This window comes from Thalia democratica, chromosome 2 (assembly GCF_965202585.1).
Source record: "Thalia democratica chromosome 2, ktThaDemo2.hap1.1, whole genome shotgun sequence".
NCBI classification, from domain to species: Eukaryota; Metazoa; Chordata; class Thaliacea; order Salpida; family Salpidae; genus Thalia; species Thalia democratica.
This window is the reverse complement of record NC_139166.1, coordinates 76,778,995-76,796,664: the sequence shown is the minus strand read 5'-3', so window position 1 is coordinate 76,796,664 and position 17,670 is coordinate 76,778,995. Positions and strand designations below refer to the sequence as shown.

The window sequence follows — 17,670 nt, the reverse complement described above, 5'->3', positions numbered from 1 at the left end:
ACTGAAAACCGCTGCAGTATTGCTATGATTGTAGTAACTTAACTGATTTTTTTTTGTCTTTAAGTGGTAAAATAACTTTACGTGGTATTTAATTTTGTTAATTTATAACTTTACGATAATTAATTTGAATGTCTATTATAGCTCATTTTATTTTAGTGTGTTCTATTATGAACTTATTTATTACTTGTTTGGTTCTAATGTGATTAAAACTCAATAAACAAATCTTTAAACATTACAGCTTTAATTAAAACGTTTAGTTTTGGGTTTTTTTAAACATATAAACAAGTATGTTTACTACCAAAGTTTACTTATAAAAAATTGTATGTTGTACGATGATATCAAAATGAAGTTATGTAATGTTTAACCATTTGGAATAAAACGGGAAGTAATTTTTAAGGTATGTTTCTTTAAGACCGTACACGTGTTTAAACCAACTAATTCTATAATAAATCCATTTAGTTTAAACTTTCAGAAATACTTTTGAAGTTTTGATAAGCATTTGTTTATTGTGAATTTGAAAAGTCCTATTTTTAGCTACTTCGGATTTCAGGATTAAAAAACCACAAATTTTATTTAAGCACTTTTCAAAAGGATATGAAACGTTTATCTCTTAAAAATCTAAATTCTTCCGTATTTCATAAAAAAACACTTTTATTACAACAGACTATTAACTACTACACTAAACAATTTACGTGAGTGTTTTAAAATTCAAAAGAACTAATTAACAAACATTTCAGTGCAACTTAAAATGTTAACTTACGTTTAAGTTTAAAATGTTTTAAGTAAATAGAGAAAATTTAAAACAAAATAGTTAACTTGTTATGATAGAAACTTTTAAGTTGCTGTTTTATGATTCAATTTAGCAATAGCAACACTTGGTAAATTTTTGAAAGCTGATTAATCATGGACAACAAATGAGTTTTTATTGTCTATCTGTTTATTTTGCCTTCCATACAAATAGAAACGCTTAAAAAGCTCCAAAATAAACTTCAACCTTATTTCTTGTAAACCTTTTTATACAACACAACAATTACATTGTTGTTAATCGCTGTACTATTTAAATGTGGCAGTGAATAACACACCCCCTATTCAATCTATAATACAATTAATGTTTACCAAGTGATTACAGAACACTTGAACGTAAATATTATTCTAAGATGGTTCCAATAAATGTTTAGTTTATAGGTAAGAATAAATTGCTTGTATTTCTCTAAAGCTGCAATTGAAAATTATACTTAAAAAATAAAGAGGAATAAAATGTAGAAACAAAAACGAACATTTAGTTTCGTTTTTGTTATTGAACCTGTATTATCTTTATAAAACGTTTATATTTTAAACGACAATTCAAAATCAATCCAAAAAACATCATTGTAGTAATTAGCTATAAAGTTAAGTAAACCATCATAGTTGTAAATATAGAAAAAATTTTATAAAAGTAAAACACTAACTTTAAATCATATACAGACAGTTAAAACAACAGAAGGCAGAATTTCAAGTTTAGAATCGTTAATTGTAGGTAATTAGTTTATACAGTAGAATGATGTTCTGTTTAAAATATTTAACTGAAATTTTAAGACTGTATTATAGTTTGGATAGTATCAGTATTTGAAGTTTTTTAAAGTTTTGTTACTTATCGGTATTATATCATTTTGATTAACAAAGTTTATAAAACTTTTTGTAAAACAAATCAATATTACACATTCTCTTAAATTTTTGTTTTAACTAAAGTTTGCTTTAATTTTAAGTATTTTAAACCGCAAGTTTTTACTTTGTCTTGGTTTATTTGTTATATCTATTTCTATAAAGAGATTAGTTTTCAAAAAATTTAAACACTTGTTCATTACTTATGTTTTAATTTTGAAAATAGTTAATTAACATAGACGCTGTTCAAGGAGTAAATTCCAACGTCTTATCTTATCACTAACACCAAAGAAAATACTTAACATCGAATATTGAATTCAACAATAATGCAAAGCCTGTTCTGTTTATGTACAGATAAAATATTGTTAACACAAAAAGTTTATTGTTGAACGAAAAACACTCGAATTTTAGTTGTGTTTCTTAAAATGGAAAAAAAAGTACAAGTATTTTTACAAGTTCAATGTCAATATTTTGTCACTAATGGGCGTATTTTTGAGACAAAAGTGTATTATGATATGAGAGAAGCACATAGAAGTGTATAGTTTTTTTTCTGTTGATTATTTTGTTAATTGCTGTCATCTTAATTCAGTTAACAAAATTCGAGCTACAGGTCAAGCATAAGTGTGATGTAAAAGTGTTTTATTGAATAGATTACACATGCAGTTTTTAACTTACCTATTTAAAATAAATGTATTAATTTTAAGTTTTCTATAGCGGTAGAAAATTATTTTGTTTGTATTTTACGAGCACTTGCATAGATTTTTTAATTTATTATCTATTACTGACTGAGTTGTTTTCTTTGTTTTATTAAATTTTGTTATTTTAAAGAGCTATGTAGTTTTTTGTTTGACCAGTTTATTATAACAAATTTGCTATGAGATGCTGTTGACTTTGTGTTTTATAATATTTAAAATGATATTTTACTACTGAAAAGGATGCTGTTTATACATAAAAGACGTAGTTTATTACTTACATTGTAAGTAATTTAAATACTAGCTCACTTAAAAACATGCATTTTAATTAACCAAATTGTTTTATTGAGTTATAATTGATGAAACGTAGTAATCTTTAATTTTCTCCATTTAGGGCTCAGGTAAAAATAAATACTACTTTTTTAGAAAGCAAAATAAGTTTTTGAAATTTCAATTTAATACAATCAACCTTATGCTTATGAAACAGTAAAACTAAAATTTCTACCTCCATTTACTAATCTAACCCAAACGCTGAATGCTTTCTGTAGATTAACATGTATAATTTAGAAAATACTCTAGACTTTAGTTTAATTATCAGAGGATTAAATTTTCAATCAAAACTTCATCAAGTATAAAAATTTTGTTGTGACGTCACAAAATATTTTCGCCGAGGGTTGCAGACTTCCAAAGCACGCATCCAATGGCAGGGCCTTGGTTATTCGGTCACTCTGGAATAATAACTCAGGCGTGAAAAACGGAATTTTTAAAATATAAATTGATTTTAAACACGCCTATTTTCACTTGACAAAGAACATGTGTGTGAGAGCACCTCGTGACAAACAGAAAAAGGCGCAATGTATGGCACGTTTTATTACTTATAACTCTTTGCTTTTGAATAAACTTAATTTCTGTACAGGTCATAAAACAAATGTGTACAATAGTAATAAGATTGAAAAACTATTAATAGTTAATGCTTTTTAATTTTAAACAAGATATGAAACATAAAATGTGTTTTTGTTACTAAATTTCATAAACAAAAAGAATTAAAACAATTAACAACTTTCTAATAAGCTTGATGTTGTGTAATTGAAAGGTTAACACTATTTTGGTTATCTTTATAAATTAGGTTGTGTTTGGTAGAACTAATAAACATTACCATAAAAAGAGTAAATGATGTTTTTTTTTTTAATATTCTATCTTTGCCAAGTGTTTGCAGCTTAAACAACACTGAAATATAGTCACAAAAGATTGTTTATGAGCTTCTTTTACAAGAAAACTTAAGTGGAGAATAAAGTGGTGTACTTTGTGACTGTTTATGAAAAATTATTTGGTTCAAAAAGAAACCGCTCACATTTGATTTAAAACTAGTTTTGTTAAACATAATAAACAAATAAATGTTTCAAACAACTGTTTCTTTGTAACTAATATACGTTAATTAATTGTATTATGTTACTAAAGCAAAAACAGTTTTTATTAAAATGGAACTGAAACTGCTTATTCTTCTGCTGGTAGTCACCCTAGTCACAGCGGGCATACCACAAAGTCATAAACCGGTTTGCAAAAGTAAGTTACAGATTTTAAAATTTTTACAATGTTTTGTACAAAACTATCTTTGAACCACCATGATAATAATAATAATAACCACACAATAATAACCACACAATTAATTATAAACAGAAAAATGTGGAAATGGGTCGATGGACATAATTTTTCTAATTGACGGTTCGAACAGTTTGAAAAGAGAAAGTTTTGATCTCGCAAAGCAAGTTGTCACTAACTTTATTGAGACAAAAGGAGTTGAAAATACGAGATACGCTGTGGTTAGTTACTGAAGATAAATTTTTAAACTGCACAAATATTATACTAAAAGTCTCTGAAAACTTTTTTTTTTCTCTTTGACAAGAGCTTATAATTTATAAACTTTAAAGGATAGAGTTGAACACAAAGTTTTAATCTACTTCTAGTGTTATTTTATTAACCTTTTATTTAATAAGCTTACTAACAGTGTAATTATTAGTCTTGAAAACCCAACTAAAACCTTTATGGACTGTTATATTACTTTCGTTTAGTAACAAAAACATATCGAAAGACTATTTTAAAGGTGTGTAAGTGATTTACTAATCCGCTTAGCTATATTGTCCTGCTATTGTACTTAATCTAACTAAATAAACTTATTGTTGAAATTTACTAATATAACTATGCCCGTGCCAAACCTTGTATTTAAATCTAAAACAATGCAGCTGAAAAGCATTATGAAAATCAAATGTCAAGCTGATTGATATCATTGTTGCGTCACAAAAGCTTTTAATTAAGGTGAACCTTGTTTCATTGTTCTTTTTCTCAATTGAAAAGATAACTTTAAAAAAAATTTACTTAAAGCTACGCAGCCACACAGTAGTCTTTTGAACTTGCGTCTGATACGCGATAGTTGACTGACAAACGAACATACTGTTACGTCACAAACCAGTCTATAAATAAATATTTTTCTCATTTCAATTTCCAAAGTATAAGGAAATAAATAATCCTTCGAATATAACAACTTAAAATATAACCACTGCATATAACACGCTTTTATAATTTAAGTATAGTAACGTAGTTCCGCTAATTTGTATTTTATTTACTAGGTTCAGCTAAGCAAAATCTTAACGCATGTATTATATTATCATAAAATTTAAATGCAAATACTCTTTCATGTTTCAGATGTCAAGTTGTATTTCCGCTAATATAAAAAATTTTTAAAGTAGTTTAAATGTAAGTTACTATAGCTCGCTTTTTAACTATCATTTAGCTTTTACTTCAGTTTGTATTTACGCTAATATTTTCAACTGTGTATTTCAAACGCTTTTAAATATAAAAAAAATCTCTTTTTTAAAACGCTTACATTTAATGTTTAATTTTGAGTTTGTATGGTTTTTAACAGCCTAAAACACTTTTTATTTTTATTTTTTAATATGTAACTAAAACCTAAGCGAAATGTGAAGTTTAAAAGGAGCATACATCAATTATAACGTTTTTAAATCCAAAATTCACATTTCAAAATACTAAATTACCAAAAGTTTATTTTTAAGTCTACTTTGCTTTACTTTTTAAAATATAAGATAAATTACATAATAATTTTAGAAAACTTATAACTGTTATTGAAAAGTAGTTTTTAACATACAAAATTTGCATTTACTTAGCTTTAAAGATGAAAATTTGATACCATTCTTAGTGTAATAATATAGTTTATCTCTTTACTGAACGTATTTCTAATGTTGTAAACTATTTACAGCTTATGTAATTCACAAAAGCGGTATAATGAACAATACTGACACAGCTTTCTATGGTGGCTATTTCAAAGAAACTGAGTATTGTTATAAAGCTTAAACTTATTAAACAAAAGCTTACTTGTAATAACTGTCATTTATCACTGTAACAAGGATCTAAACGATTAAAAGCTACAAAACTGATCATGCGCTTAAATGTTTTTTGTAGTTTAAATCTTAACAAAAAGTTTTATTTTGCATTATAAAACAGAATAAACTTAAGTTTTAGAAAGCTATAACTTACCTAAAACGATTATTTTATAAAATATTGACATAAATGTATAACAAACCTTTAATAGAATCTATATAATAACTATTTTTGATTATGGGTGATGTTGAACGACACTTGAAGGTAAAATTTCTCACAAAACGTTATCATACATCATAATTGTTTAAACTCTACGTTTCCAAAAGTTTTTGTTACATTTAAACGTTAATTAGTATTTAACGCTCCACTGAAACAAAATGATTTTATAATGATCAATTTGATTACCTGCGGTTTGTTTTTAACCCACAACAGATGTTAGTACAACTATTATTTAATTGCGGAATCTAATGGTTTCTGTAATCAATCAAAATTTCAAAACTGTTTGAAACATTAATAAACTCAACGTACTTTTTTTCCAGCTGCAAATATCAAGCAATGTGACAGAAGAAATTTCACTAAATCAATACTCTTCTGTTCAACAATATATAGATGCAATACAAAACATCGGATTTTATCAAGGAGGTTAGATTATCTTAAATATTTTTAAAAAATTTATAAATATTTATCTAATTTAAACAAAACTTCATAAAAAAGATACTTTAAGTGCATTAAAGCTACACAGTTGTTTACTATTATTTATTGCATCAGCCGTTCATTTGTGTTATAAAATTAACAACTTTTAGTTTTATTAAAACTTTTGAAATAATATCTAACAATAACTAAACTTAATATCTTAAATTATCTGCAATAATAATGTAAATGCCATTCAGTTCCAAACTTTTTACTTAATCAAAATACTTCTTTCAATCTTTTCGCTGCAAACTTAAAAGTACACGCCTGGCATAACCTTCTCTTGTAAGTTTTCCAGCAAAAATTCCTCAGTTATAATCTCAGACGTTAGACGTGCTATAATTATCAGATAATTAGAGCGGATTATTACGTCATAAAGCATTTAACAATGCATGCTTTCAGTTGAAAAGTTTTTTGAATGCTGTGTTAATAAACACTTAGGTTTAAAACTCGAGCTTTTTTTAAATTTTATCAAAGATAAAGAACGTGTTTTAGTAAGTGAGACAAATTAGATTATTTTTGTCGCAAAAATTGCCAATAATCTAGTTTGTGGAAAAAATGTATACATTTGTCGCGTTGACAACCATAATTTAAGATAATCTGGTTTAATCGATTGCGAAACTTTAATGTGTTATAGTCATTGATATTTTTAAAGCTTTCGCGTGTTCTTAAAATATTCAATTTGTCGCGACGCGTTTTATAATATTTGTCCTTTTGGTATTTAAAGCAAAAAGCATACTTTGTTACCCGTAAAGTACCAAAATTTACTAATAAGCTAAAATTGAAACCTTATTGAGTTCATACTATTAAAGCTTTATAAATTTAGGTTCTTAACGAAAATGAACTTAATATAATCTATTATGCTTTACTAGCGAAAAATAACTTAGGCTTACTAACCTAAACTTGTTTTTATTTTTGGTAAAAAAGTTTTTTTCTACATAACTTAAAGTTTAAACTTTAATAACTTCAGTTTAGTTATTAGTTTTAAAACCAGTCAAACTCACTAAAAAATCTAAAAAACTTATAACAAGTAATATTTAAGTGTAGAATTTGTAATACATTATTTTTATGTGTAAAGAAATTTTATCCAGTTAGTAACTAAGTTTGTTTATTTTCTTGAAGCTATAGCATTACTTTAAAATAAAGTGAAAATTGCTTTTTGTAACTAAACCATTGACTTTTAGCAAATTTGTTTAAGCTATTGCAAAAAAGAATACCTACGTATTGTTTGAAATAAATATTATTACAAACACATAAATATGTTTGTACGTGTCGCGACTGTAAGTTGTAGAAGTCTGTTAGGCTTTAAGATAATATTGTTAATTAAAGTATGTAATTTCTTTTTAAATATCAAGATCAATAAATTCAAATTTAAATTTTAAGTACTTTACTATAAGTGCACTAAAAACAAAATCACCGCCTGCATACTATAAAAAAGTTTTTCTTAAGTTTTTCATCGCTTCAAAGGTTTTATTTTATCATAAGACTTTTTAAAACCTTTGTTTTGATTTAAATTACCTTGCTCTGACTTGAACTACATTTCTATTTATTACCGTTTTTTATTGTTTTTGTTCTAGTTCATTTTGTGCTCATGACACATGAAAATTTAAAAACAAAAGATATCATTTTGACGCTGTTGTTCTTAATTAAAACTTCAAATTTTAAAAGAGAATATCGAAAAATATTTATATTTAGAAACGACTTTTGCTGATAAAATAAATTAATAAAGACATATTTGTCAACTGAAATACTAAAAGAGATCAAAGGTTCTAAAATTAAAAACATTTTTATTCTTCACTAAAGAAATTTATATTTTTAACTAATTTGAATATATTGATCAGCCTTTAAACTTTAGCTTGACTTTTAGCCAACTTGTTCAATTTAAAAAAGACTAAGCAATGTTTAAATTAAAAGTTCTTACTAAGTGTGTTAATACATGTCGCGACTGCAAGTTGTAAAATTATGTTAGACTTTTCATTGTCAATTAGATTATGTAGTTTGTCTTAAAGTAGTAAGGTCAATAATTTTTAAATATATTAAAGTACTTTTCAGTGAAGTACCCAGAAAACAATACCATCACCTGATTAACAATTAACCTAAAGTTTTCACGGCTTCAAAGAGCTTATTTCTATCATAAGACTTTTTAGAATATTTATTTAAGTTGTTTTGTTTGAACTTAAACTTAAACCTTTTTATATATATTTTCAACCTTTTTGTTCTTGTATTTTTTTATGCTTAAGACTTCAGACATCATAACAAATTTTACAAAAAAATAATTTTTTTATTGACGTTGGTGTTATGATAAAAAATTTATAAAGTTTTAAATACAACTTATTAAGTAATTTGTTGTTTTGTTCTGACTTGAACTTCATTTTTACGTATTTTATTAGCTTGTAAATTTTTAAATCTTTTGTTTGTGTTTATTTTAAGCTCATGACATAAGATATCATATATTTTCTAATAATTTTTACAAAAAAGAAAAGTTTTGTTAAGCAGTGAAATTTTAAATATTATATTAAAATTTCGAAAAGTATTTTATGATAGACAACGTAGTAATAGACAATGACTTTTGCTAAACAAAACGATTTTTTGATTACGTATAATATTACAAACAGTAAATGGACTTGTAAATCAAAATCATTTCCATCAATTTGGGAAAAAAAATTCTAAATTTTTCGTATAAAAACACTAATAGTAATAAACATATCAATCATATATTAGTAAAACATCTTACAGCAAAGTTTCAATAACATAAATTTAAAATGATATACCAAATAGTAAATATTCTAAAATATTTCAGATTAGTGTCATATTGTAACTCATTTTGGTATAAAACAAACTACTTTAATCAAAAGCAAAACAAATGAAAAAGTTTAAGTTCAAAAACTTTTATGATTAGCAATAATAAATCTCTATAGGCTTTTTAATATGGTACATAGAAAAAAATGTTTACCTAGGTTTTTCTAAGATAGTGTAATAAGTATATTTATGGGCTATGAAAAATGTGAAATTAGTATACTAAGAGCGAAAATTAACTTTAAAATTTTATAATGTTAAAAACAGTCTAAACCATTTTTTTGAAATTACATGCTTTTTTGTTGCGAAATTAAAACAGTTGTTTTTACAACAGATGCTTTGTGTAATTCTCGTTACAGTTTACAAAGACTTACATTTATTGTTAGTAAGGAAAGCATCAATTAAAAAAGCTTTACATTTGTGCAATTTGGAAACCTATAAAACACGTAATTGTTTGATAAAGGTATTAAAAGTTAGAATTGTGTGCCAATGGTTGCAGTTGATTTGCTATTTATATACAAAAATGTGTATTGAGAAACACGTTAATAACGTCACATTACAGTCTTATATGTTAATAATTTAAGAACTATTTTTGCAATATCGTTCAAGCTCTTTGTACTTATCTGCTAAAAACTAACTCTAACGACGGTTTTATGAACAAAAAAGTAACTTTTGTTAAAAAGATTCAGTAGTAAATGTTGCTTTTAAAAACTTCTGCTACAGCTAAAGAAACAAAAAACATAAAAGAAAACATCAAAAAGCACTGTGTTAATTTTAGCTTTAAACTTGTACCATTGTTTTGGTTTTAATTAGCTATGACATTAGAAAGTAGCTAACTTATAATTTTTACATAGAAATAAAACAAAACACGAAAATAGTCATAAGCTTTAAGTGGAGCAGTATCATTACAAAGAGTTGCTTGTAATAATCTGTATAAACACGTAATCGCGATTAAATAAATAACTAGACATAACTGCGGTTTCAATACGTATGTGTCACAAACATATAATTGTATTTAGTTAGTAAAGACATTATTTAAAGTAAAAAAGATTTGTAATCTTTAAATGGTAAAAACCTGAAATTTACAAGATTATTATTATATTTAACAAAACCAATAACATCATTACATTAAAACTTGTTTTAATTATACAACCATTGTTATTAGAATTAAAATGATTTAGTATAACACTGCGCAAATTAATTTTCAATGAATAAAAAAGTTTTTAGTTTAATTAAATCGTTTGAAGTACCGATTATAATATATAACGGAATTTCAAATTCAATGTAAAACATTATACCGCATACAAGTTTTCAAGAGAAAACTTTTTGCAATTTTTAAAAATAGACTTATTTATTACTGATTAAAAATAAAAAGACAATTCAGTGTTACAATATTTAACCTATAATAAAGATAAAAAAAAGCTTAAAGTATAGAAACAAATATCAATAAATGCTCGAAAATGTTTATTTGTTTATAATAAAATGACTGGTGGACTTATATTAACAACCACCTTGTAAGTTTAACTTCAGCTAAAGTTGCACTTTATTACAAAAACTAAATAAGAGCTTTCCTGATTACTATCTCAGTAAAGTAATATTGATCCTAACAAGAAAAAAACATTTTTTTTTGAGTATAATATTATGTTATAATAAATACAATGTCTGTAATTAATTAATAACTTTTTCAAAAATATTTAACAAACATTTTGTGACGTCACAATTAATTTCACAGGCACTATGACGTCAGAGGCAATCAGGTACATGGTCGAGCACACTCTTCAAAACAGACCTGTTTATAACACGAAAGCAATTGTGATTACTGATGGTGCCGCTCAAGACGTTGAAAATCTGAAAACCACATCAGATCTTGCTAAAGTTTGAACTATATTTTATATAAGTAAATATATTATCTTGATAACAGTGGCGTCGCGTGGTATTTTTTTTAGGTGGTGCAGAATTTAAAAAAATATCAATTATTTTAATAAAAATATGTTTTTACTGTCAAGTTTGAAAACAACTGAACTTTTGCTACACCTGAAGATAAGCTTTGCTTTTAAGGGCATAGGGGGGATAAAACAATTTGATCTTATTTTATGTAGTTTGTACTAAGCTACAAGATGCTTTTTACAGATTTTAAAAATTCAGTATATGTTTTAAGATATAGCCTGTCAAAGTCAAAGGCAACAAAAGGTTCATAATTGGAGGCACAAACTAAAACAGTGTTTAAAAAAATGTTTACCCCCCCCCCCCCCTTTATGCCCTTAACATCTACTTTAGAATTATTTTACTGAAATTACTTTATACAGTTTTAACTTAACTACAAGTCATCTTTTATCAATATAAAAAATTCTTAAAATTTTTGAGATATGGTAATTCACAGTCAGAGGTACAAATGAATCCTTATTTTTATAATATAAACTCAAACAACAAATAAATCAAATCACTAAAATCATATCTTATTTTTATAAGTTGGCCTCAAAATCTTTAGATGTTTCTTTTATAAAACAAAAAAAAATTGCTAAATTAGATATTTAAAACACCAAGAAAAAAAAGTTATAACAAAAGTTTTTTTTTTGTATATATAAAAATATATATTGATACTTAAAAATTGAAAACTTCTCTTTAACAAAAGTACAAAGTTTAAAAAAAGTTAGGATGAAAAATTTTAATTAAAAATTGTTTTAAAAATGATGGAGAATATAGGTTTTCAGTAAAATTGTATTTTTTGCTGTTTTGGTTTGCTCCTTGTATAATAAATCATTGTACTCTCTGGCTTTGACTGGTTGTAACTAAAAGTTTAATTGGAAATTTCAAGTTTATTAAAGAATAACTATTAGCTTTCTGAAAAAGTTAAAATAAGAACAACATGTAAAAAAGTGCCTATACACCCTCCCCCCTTACTCCTCACTAATTTGCACATTTTTTTTTTACAAACATTAACATTTTTATTAACTTTTTTTCTAACTTTAATGTTTTTTGTTGGAGGTTTAAAATTCAATAGTTTTTTAAGGGTATCTTTTCTTTATTTAATATTTATTTGTTTTTCATTTTGATGACAGTATTTTTCTCAGGAGCTCAACTTTTTTAAGTTTAGTTGTGAGGCTGTTGAACTTTTCAAGAATTTTAAAGATAATTTATAAATATGTAACCATTATAGAAGTAAAAGTTTGGTTAGTTAGTTTTCATGTGGCCATAGGGGTAAAACACTTACTTTTTAATTTTAAATAACCTTGTTATTTTCAGAGTAAAAATTAAAACTGCTTTAGTCAGCCTGATTATTTTTCTAATTTGGTCTGTTTTAATTTATCTTGGGTCATCTTGAGTTTTTAACATTTCTAAGTTATCCTGATTATGAGGCAAGGCAACCATGTTTCAACAATTTTATCTAAAATTTTGCTTTGTTTATGAAAAAATTAAACCAAAAGTTATATAAAGTAGAGGTAGACTAAATTTTCCTAAAATGTTAAACTACTCTAAGTAATCAAAGTTTCTAAATTAAGGCTATTTACTTTATTTAAATATGTGATTGTTTCAATAATACTATTTTTTATTTAATATAACTCTAAAATATTTTTCTGTAAGAGTGAACTAGAAGTTTATAATAAACTTCTTAATTCTTTTTTTCAGAACTTGAATTTTATTATTTATTTTGTTAACTTTATGATAACAATAATCAGTTATAGTTAAGTTTATGTATGCAGATTAAAATAAAAAATCAAATTTTGAAGACTTTGGTGATTTAGGGTTTTTATCTTTTTTTTCAAAATATGCAATTTATGACAAATCTTTTAATAGAAGTAATCTGTTAAATTTAAAAAATCATGTGGGTACATAAACTCAAGTTTAATCCTTTGCAGTAGCTTGGTTTGTTTTTATTTTATGTTTACAATAGCTTGTAGATGATACTTAAGCAAGTCCTGTTTTAGGGAATTTTCAACTTAGCTTACTTACCGCAAGATATTGATTTTGCGGTAATTCTTGAAGAAATTTTGCTTTTTTGAGTTCATTTGCGGCAGTCAGCTAAGAGTTTGCGGCAGTGAAGTGGGCAAAATGGTCGTTTTCAAAATTGAAGTTTTAAAAGAGATTTCGTTCAAAAAATTACGAAAACGTTATAGATACTTTTTTTTTTCTTAGAAAATTTCAAGGTGGTGCAGTTGCGGCAGTGCAACACCCCACGCGACGCCCCTGCTTGATAATATAGTTGCTAAAGGTTCATGGATTAGGCAGAACTTTATTTAAATAAAAACACATAATGAGAACTTGTAGAATAAAAAAAACAAATGCATAAGTTTAAACATTTTTTATTTATAGCAAAAGTATTATTGTTATATTTTGTCGTAAAGAGCACAAAGGTATCTAATATCTAAATAAAAAATTAATACAAAGACAAATTCATTAAAATATAATATGATTTAAAGTTAAATACTTGTTTTAAATAATATTGACTACCTGTGTACGTCAAACTTGAAGTTTAAAACATTTTTCAAGTTGTAAGCCTGTTTTTAAAAGATTTATTTTAAAAATGTACCATTATTATACAAACAATATATGTATATACGCAGAGCAAGGGAGTTGAAATGTTTGCTGTTGGTGTGGAGATTCCGGATCAAATTAAAGATAAATGTTGGGATGAATTAAAAACAATTGCTTCAAAGCCAAAGAGAGACCACGCTTTTCTTGTGAAAGACTACTATCATCTCAGAAACAAGAATAAAATTTGGGAGAACGTCCGATGCTGTTAGTGTTTTACTTTTTCTAAAGTTCTTCAGTTTCATAAGTCTATCAATACTTTAAAACTTATTGATGAACTAAATATTAGCACCTTTAAATATGTGTATACTTTAAAATATATTACTTCCATAAAAATTTGGTTATCTACTACTTTTGTTCTCATTTTAATTGCTTAGTGGTACAAACGCAGTGCTTTCTAGTAATTTCTACGAACATTAATTCTTCTGTACTGAATCAGTTTATATATAAAATCACAGATAGCCCATGCACTTGCAACGAAGGATATGTAATGACTCAAGACAACACTAACTGCGTATTGAGACCAAGTTAGAACAAGGATGATATACTTTAAATAAACAGTTCTAGTACTTTTAACTATTTAGTAATTCTTTTTAATGACATGCTACTGCATCAAAGTTATAAAATTAAATCTGAACAAAACTATAGAAAATTTATAAATTAAGCTTGTGAATGGAAAATATATTCAATAATTTTTAAACTTTCAGACCAGTTAGTTCCAAAAATAGTTGATTTTAAAGTCAAAACTTTACTTGGATCACCATCCGTATCAGTAGAGTGGAGGCTAGAGGGCGTAACTGAGTATTACGAAATAGTTGACTATTATTACGTCACAATTTTTGTAATTGAGAATGGATTTGATCAAACTGTTGTTGTCAGTCAGCAGACGATAAGTAAGTTTTGTGTTTCACAATTGTACATATTTAAATGGACTTTAAAAATAAATATAAATTTTCTCAGAAAAAATTATTCAAAAGTGGGTTAGTTTATATTAACCTTTTTTTAAATCTGTATGTTAAATCAAGACAAAATTAATTATATAAATTTTTACCTTTGTTTTAAAATATTTTTAATTCTAACAGACACTTTTTTCAATGTTGATTTAACAATCGGATACTCTTATGTGATAGAGGTCGTTGGTACGACAACAAAAGGAAGTGAAACAAACAAGGTTTCAAAAACATTTACCCTGGTAAGTTTATTGATTGATACATATGAGTTGATAAAGACTTTTTGCACATAACTTACTGTGTTTGCTTTTTTTTTAATTAAAACTTTGTGTAACGCTTGTTTTATTTACATGTTTAATTGCCCTGGACATGACGTTAAAAGGTATCCATGGTTTGCTACTCGATAACCGAAAGGTCCTTTTTGCACCAGGTTTTAGGACCAAATATTTTGCACGCCTTTTTATGTCGATCAATAATCTTTATATACATTGTCATACTAATGCAAGCGTTTGTAAAAAATGCATTTTTATTAGACCTTTATTTTTATACATTACAATCTAAAAACTATTACACTGCTAATTGTACTATACAACTGTTGAAAATTGCAAAAATACTTTCTTTATCATATTATCTTAAGTGTTAGTAAACGACATCTGTTATAATGAGATAAAACTATCTCTCCTCGTCTAAAATTGTTTAACATGCTTTTATTTGTTTTTTTAAGCATATACTATAGTTATATATTTTTTATTGAATTTAAAAAAGTCAAAAACAGCTATCCTCTTCAGAGTTTATGAAAAATGTATTATTTAAAACTTTCTGATAAAATTTAACTTCTATAATTTTTGGTCAATAATTTTTGAGTAACTAAAAGTTTTCGTTTATACTTTTAAAATTATTGTACAGAAAATTTTATTTGTAAATTACTTTTATTAAATTATAAAACAATGCATATAAAAAATTTTTAAAATAACATAGTTAGCTAAGTTTTTCCTTTTATAAACTTTTTTAATAGTTTAGTATCGATAACAACAATTTGTAATTTGTGCTATTGTTTTCTTTAGACTTATTATTAAAGCACTGATTGGTTAAGAACTTTGTTTTTTGACGTTCTTATAAACAAAATAAGGGAATGATAAATAAAACCGAACTAAAGACCTAGTAAATTGTAGATGAGGGCTGTTTGAGCTTTAACTAACTTTGTAACTGATTAACAGGAATACGAACCAGCACCGATTGTTGAATGCACTTGCGAACAACAAATAAAAAACCACAATAAACTTGTAGAAAAAATGGATGCCATGACTACCATGATGCAACAAGTACTTAACAAGTGAGTTTAAAAAGTATTGTTTTTATTTTTTATTTAAAAAATGTAACAGAGTACATTTCATTTTTCTCAAACTTATTTTAGTACTTTTGTAATAAGAAATTGTTATTACTAAGTTAGAATGAATTCAAATTGAAATAAAATCATACTGTAGTTTAAAGTTTTAAAAATATTATTACGTCATTTCATATTTTAAAACTTTAAACTACAGTTTGATTTTACTTCAATTTGTATTCATTCTAACTAAGTAAGAGATAATTTCTGATGAGCCTTAGTACGAAAGTACTAAACTAATTTTAAGAAAAATGAAATGTGATATGTTATATTTTAAATAAGTTATACACCGGAAAAAAGCTGTTTAATTTTTTAGTTAAGTAAAATTAGTAATTTCTAAACGTGACTCCAAAGTAACACTACAAACATAAAATAAAACATTTACAATCTAGTGTATGTCAAAAGCTTAGTTGTTATTATCTGTTGTTAAATTCTATAAACGCGTGAACTGAAGTAACATAGTATTTAAAATTAAGTTTAAGTTTTTTTTTTTATAAACATTCTAATACATTTTAATGTTTACAAATGTGCACAGTATAAACTGTTGTGATTATTTTGATAACACAAATACTTTAAACTATAAGTAAAAGTGGATTTATGGTAAAGTACATAAACATTTCAACTTTTAAAGTGAGTTTCACGATATTATGACTTTTGCAGTGTTGAACGACTTCAAAACAAAATCAGCGTTCTCGAAAACAATGCTGATAGAAGATTTAAAAGAAGTGGTACCAAGAAAATTAACTAAAAAGAAATTATAGAGACTTTCTGACTTTAACACAATGAAAGCTTTAATTGAGTCATATTGTCAAAATATACTTATCGTTTTATTTGATGCGTAAGTTTCAATGCGCAAAACATTGTTTTTTATTGCTTTCTACTTTCTATTGGAGTTTTATAAACAAAATTGTAGTTTCTACCCAAGTTTATATTTTTGTTATAAAATCTTTAGACTTTTATCGATTTGTTTTTTGTTTTTTTTTAACTACTTATGTAAAATATTTAAAGAGTAGCAAAAATAGTATTTTGTCATTTTACATATAAACTTTTCTTACAACTTTTACTTTAGTAATTAAATCATTAAAACCTGATAATAAAGTTATAACGTTTTATTGACAAAGCTAGCCAGTTTTAAGATTGTTTTTATTCATGTCTGCTATTATAACTATGGTTTACTCAAACTTTTCTTAACTTCTTTTTTTGTTATATACTCGATTTATATCTTTTTTGTTAAAAGACAAAATTTATTTAGCTAAAAGATTAAAAGTTCAATTACAGAAATACTTTTTGTAATCAATATGTTTGTTTTTGTTGATTTTAACTAAAAGTTGTACAAAACTTTTTATACAAACAGTTATTAATAATTGTTGTTTATAAACATTGGATTATAGCTTTAAAAACCTTAAAAAACATTTTTTACTGACGTTTTCGATTTGTGTTATAGTGGAAATAAACTCACAAATTAATATTTACAAATAAAACTAGTTTAGAAATAAGTATATAGTTTAAAGGTTGTTGTTTTTAGTTAATTAAAACACCTGTTTCTAAAAAGTTAATATAAAACTGCATGTAGCAATATTTAATTCTCTTCGCA

At 25.3% G+C, this 17,670-nt stretch overlaps 1 protein-coding gene across 1 annotated transcript; it reads left to right on the top strand.

The window, feature by feature from the left end:
• The first annotated feature begins 3,791 nt into the window (after positions 1-3,791).
• Positions 3,792-17,295, top strand: LOC145829478 (matrilin-4-like). Its single transcript, XM_082937280.1, has 10 exons — positions 3,792-3,896; positions 4,011-4,153; positions 6,266-6,368; positions 10,945-11,087; positions 13,775-13,949; positions 14,201-14,269; positions 14,450-14,635; positions 14,825-14,934; positions 15,910-16,025; positions 16,737-17,295. Exons 1-10 carry the CDS (start codon positions 3,812-3,814, stop codon positions 16,822-16,824), a joined length of 1,218 nt encoding a protein of 405 aa, XP_082793406.1. The 5' UTR covers positions 3,792-3,811; the 3' UTR covers positions 16,825-17,295.
• The last annotated feature ends 375 nt before the right edge of the window (positions 17,296-17,670 follow it).

Coding starts and splice junctions, on each gene's coding strand:
- LOC145829478 (XM_082937280.1), top strand. CDS start 3,812: ATGGAACTGAAACTGCTTATTCTTCTGCTGGTAGTCACCCTAGTCACA. Junction 3,897..4,010: donor TCATAAACCGGTTTGCAAAA/GTAAGTTACAGA, acceptor AATTATAAACAG/AAAAATGTGGAAATGGGTCG. Junction 14,636..14,824: donor TGTCAGTCAGCAGACGATAA/GTAAGTTTTGTG, acceptor TAATTCTAACAG/ACACTTTTTTCAATGTTGAT.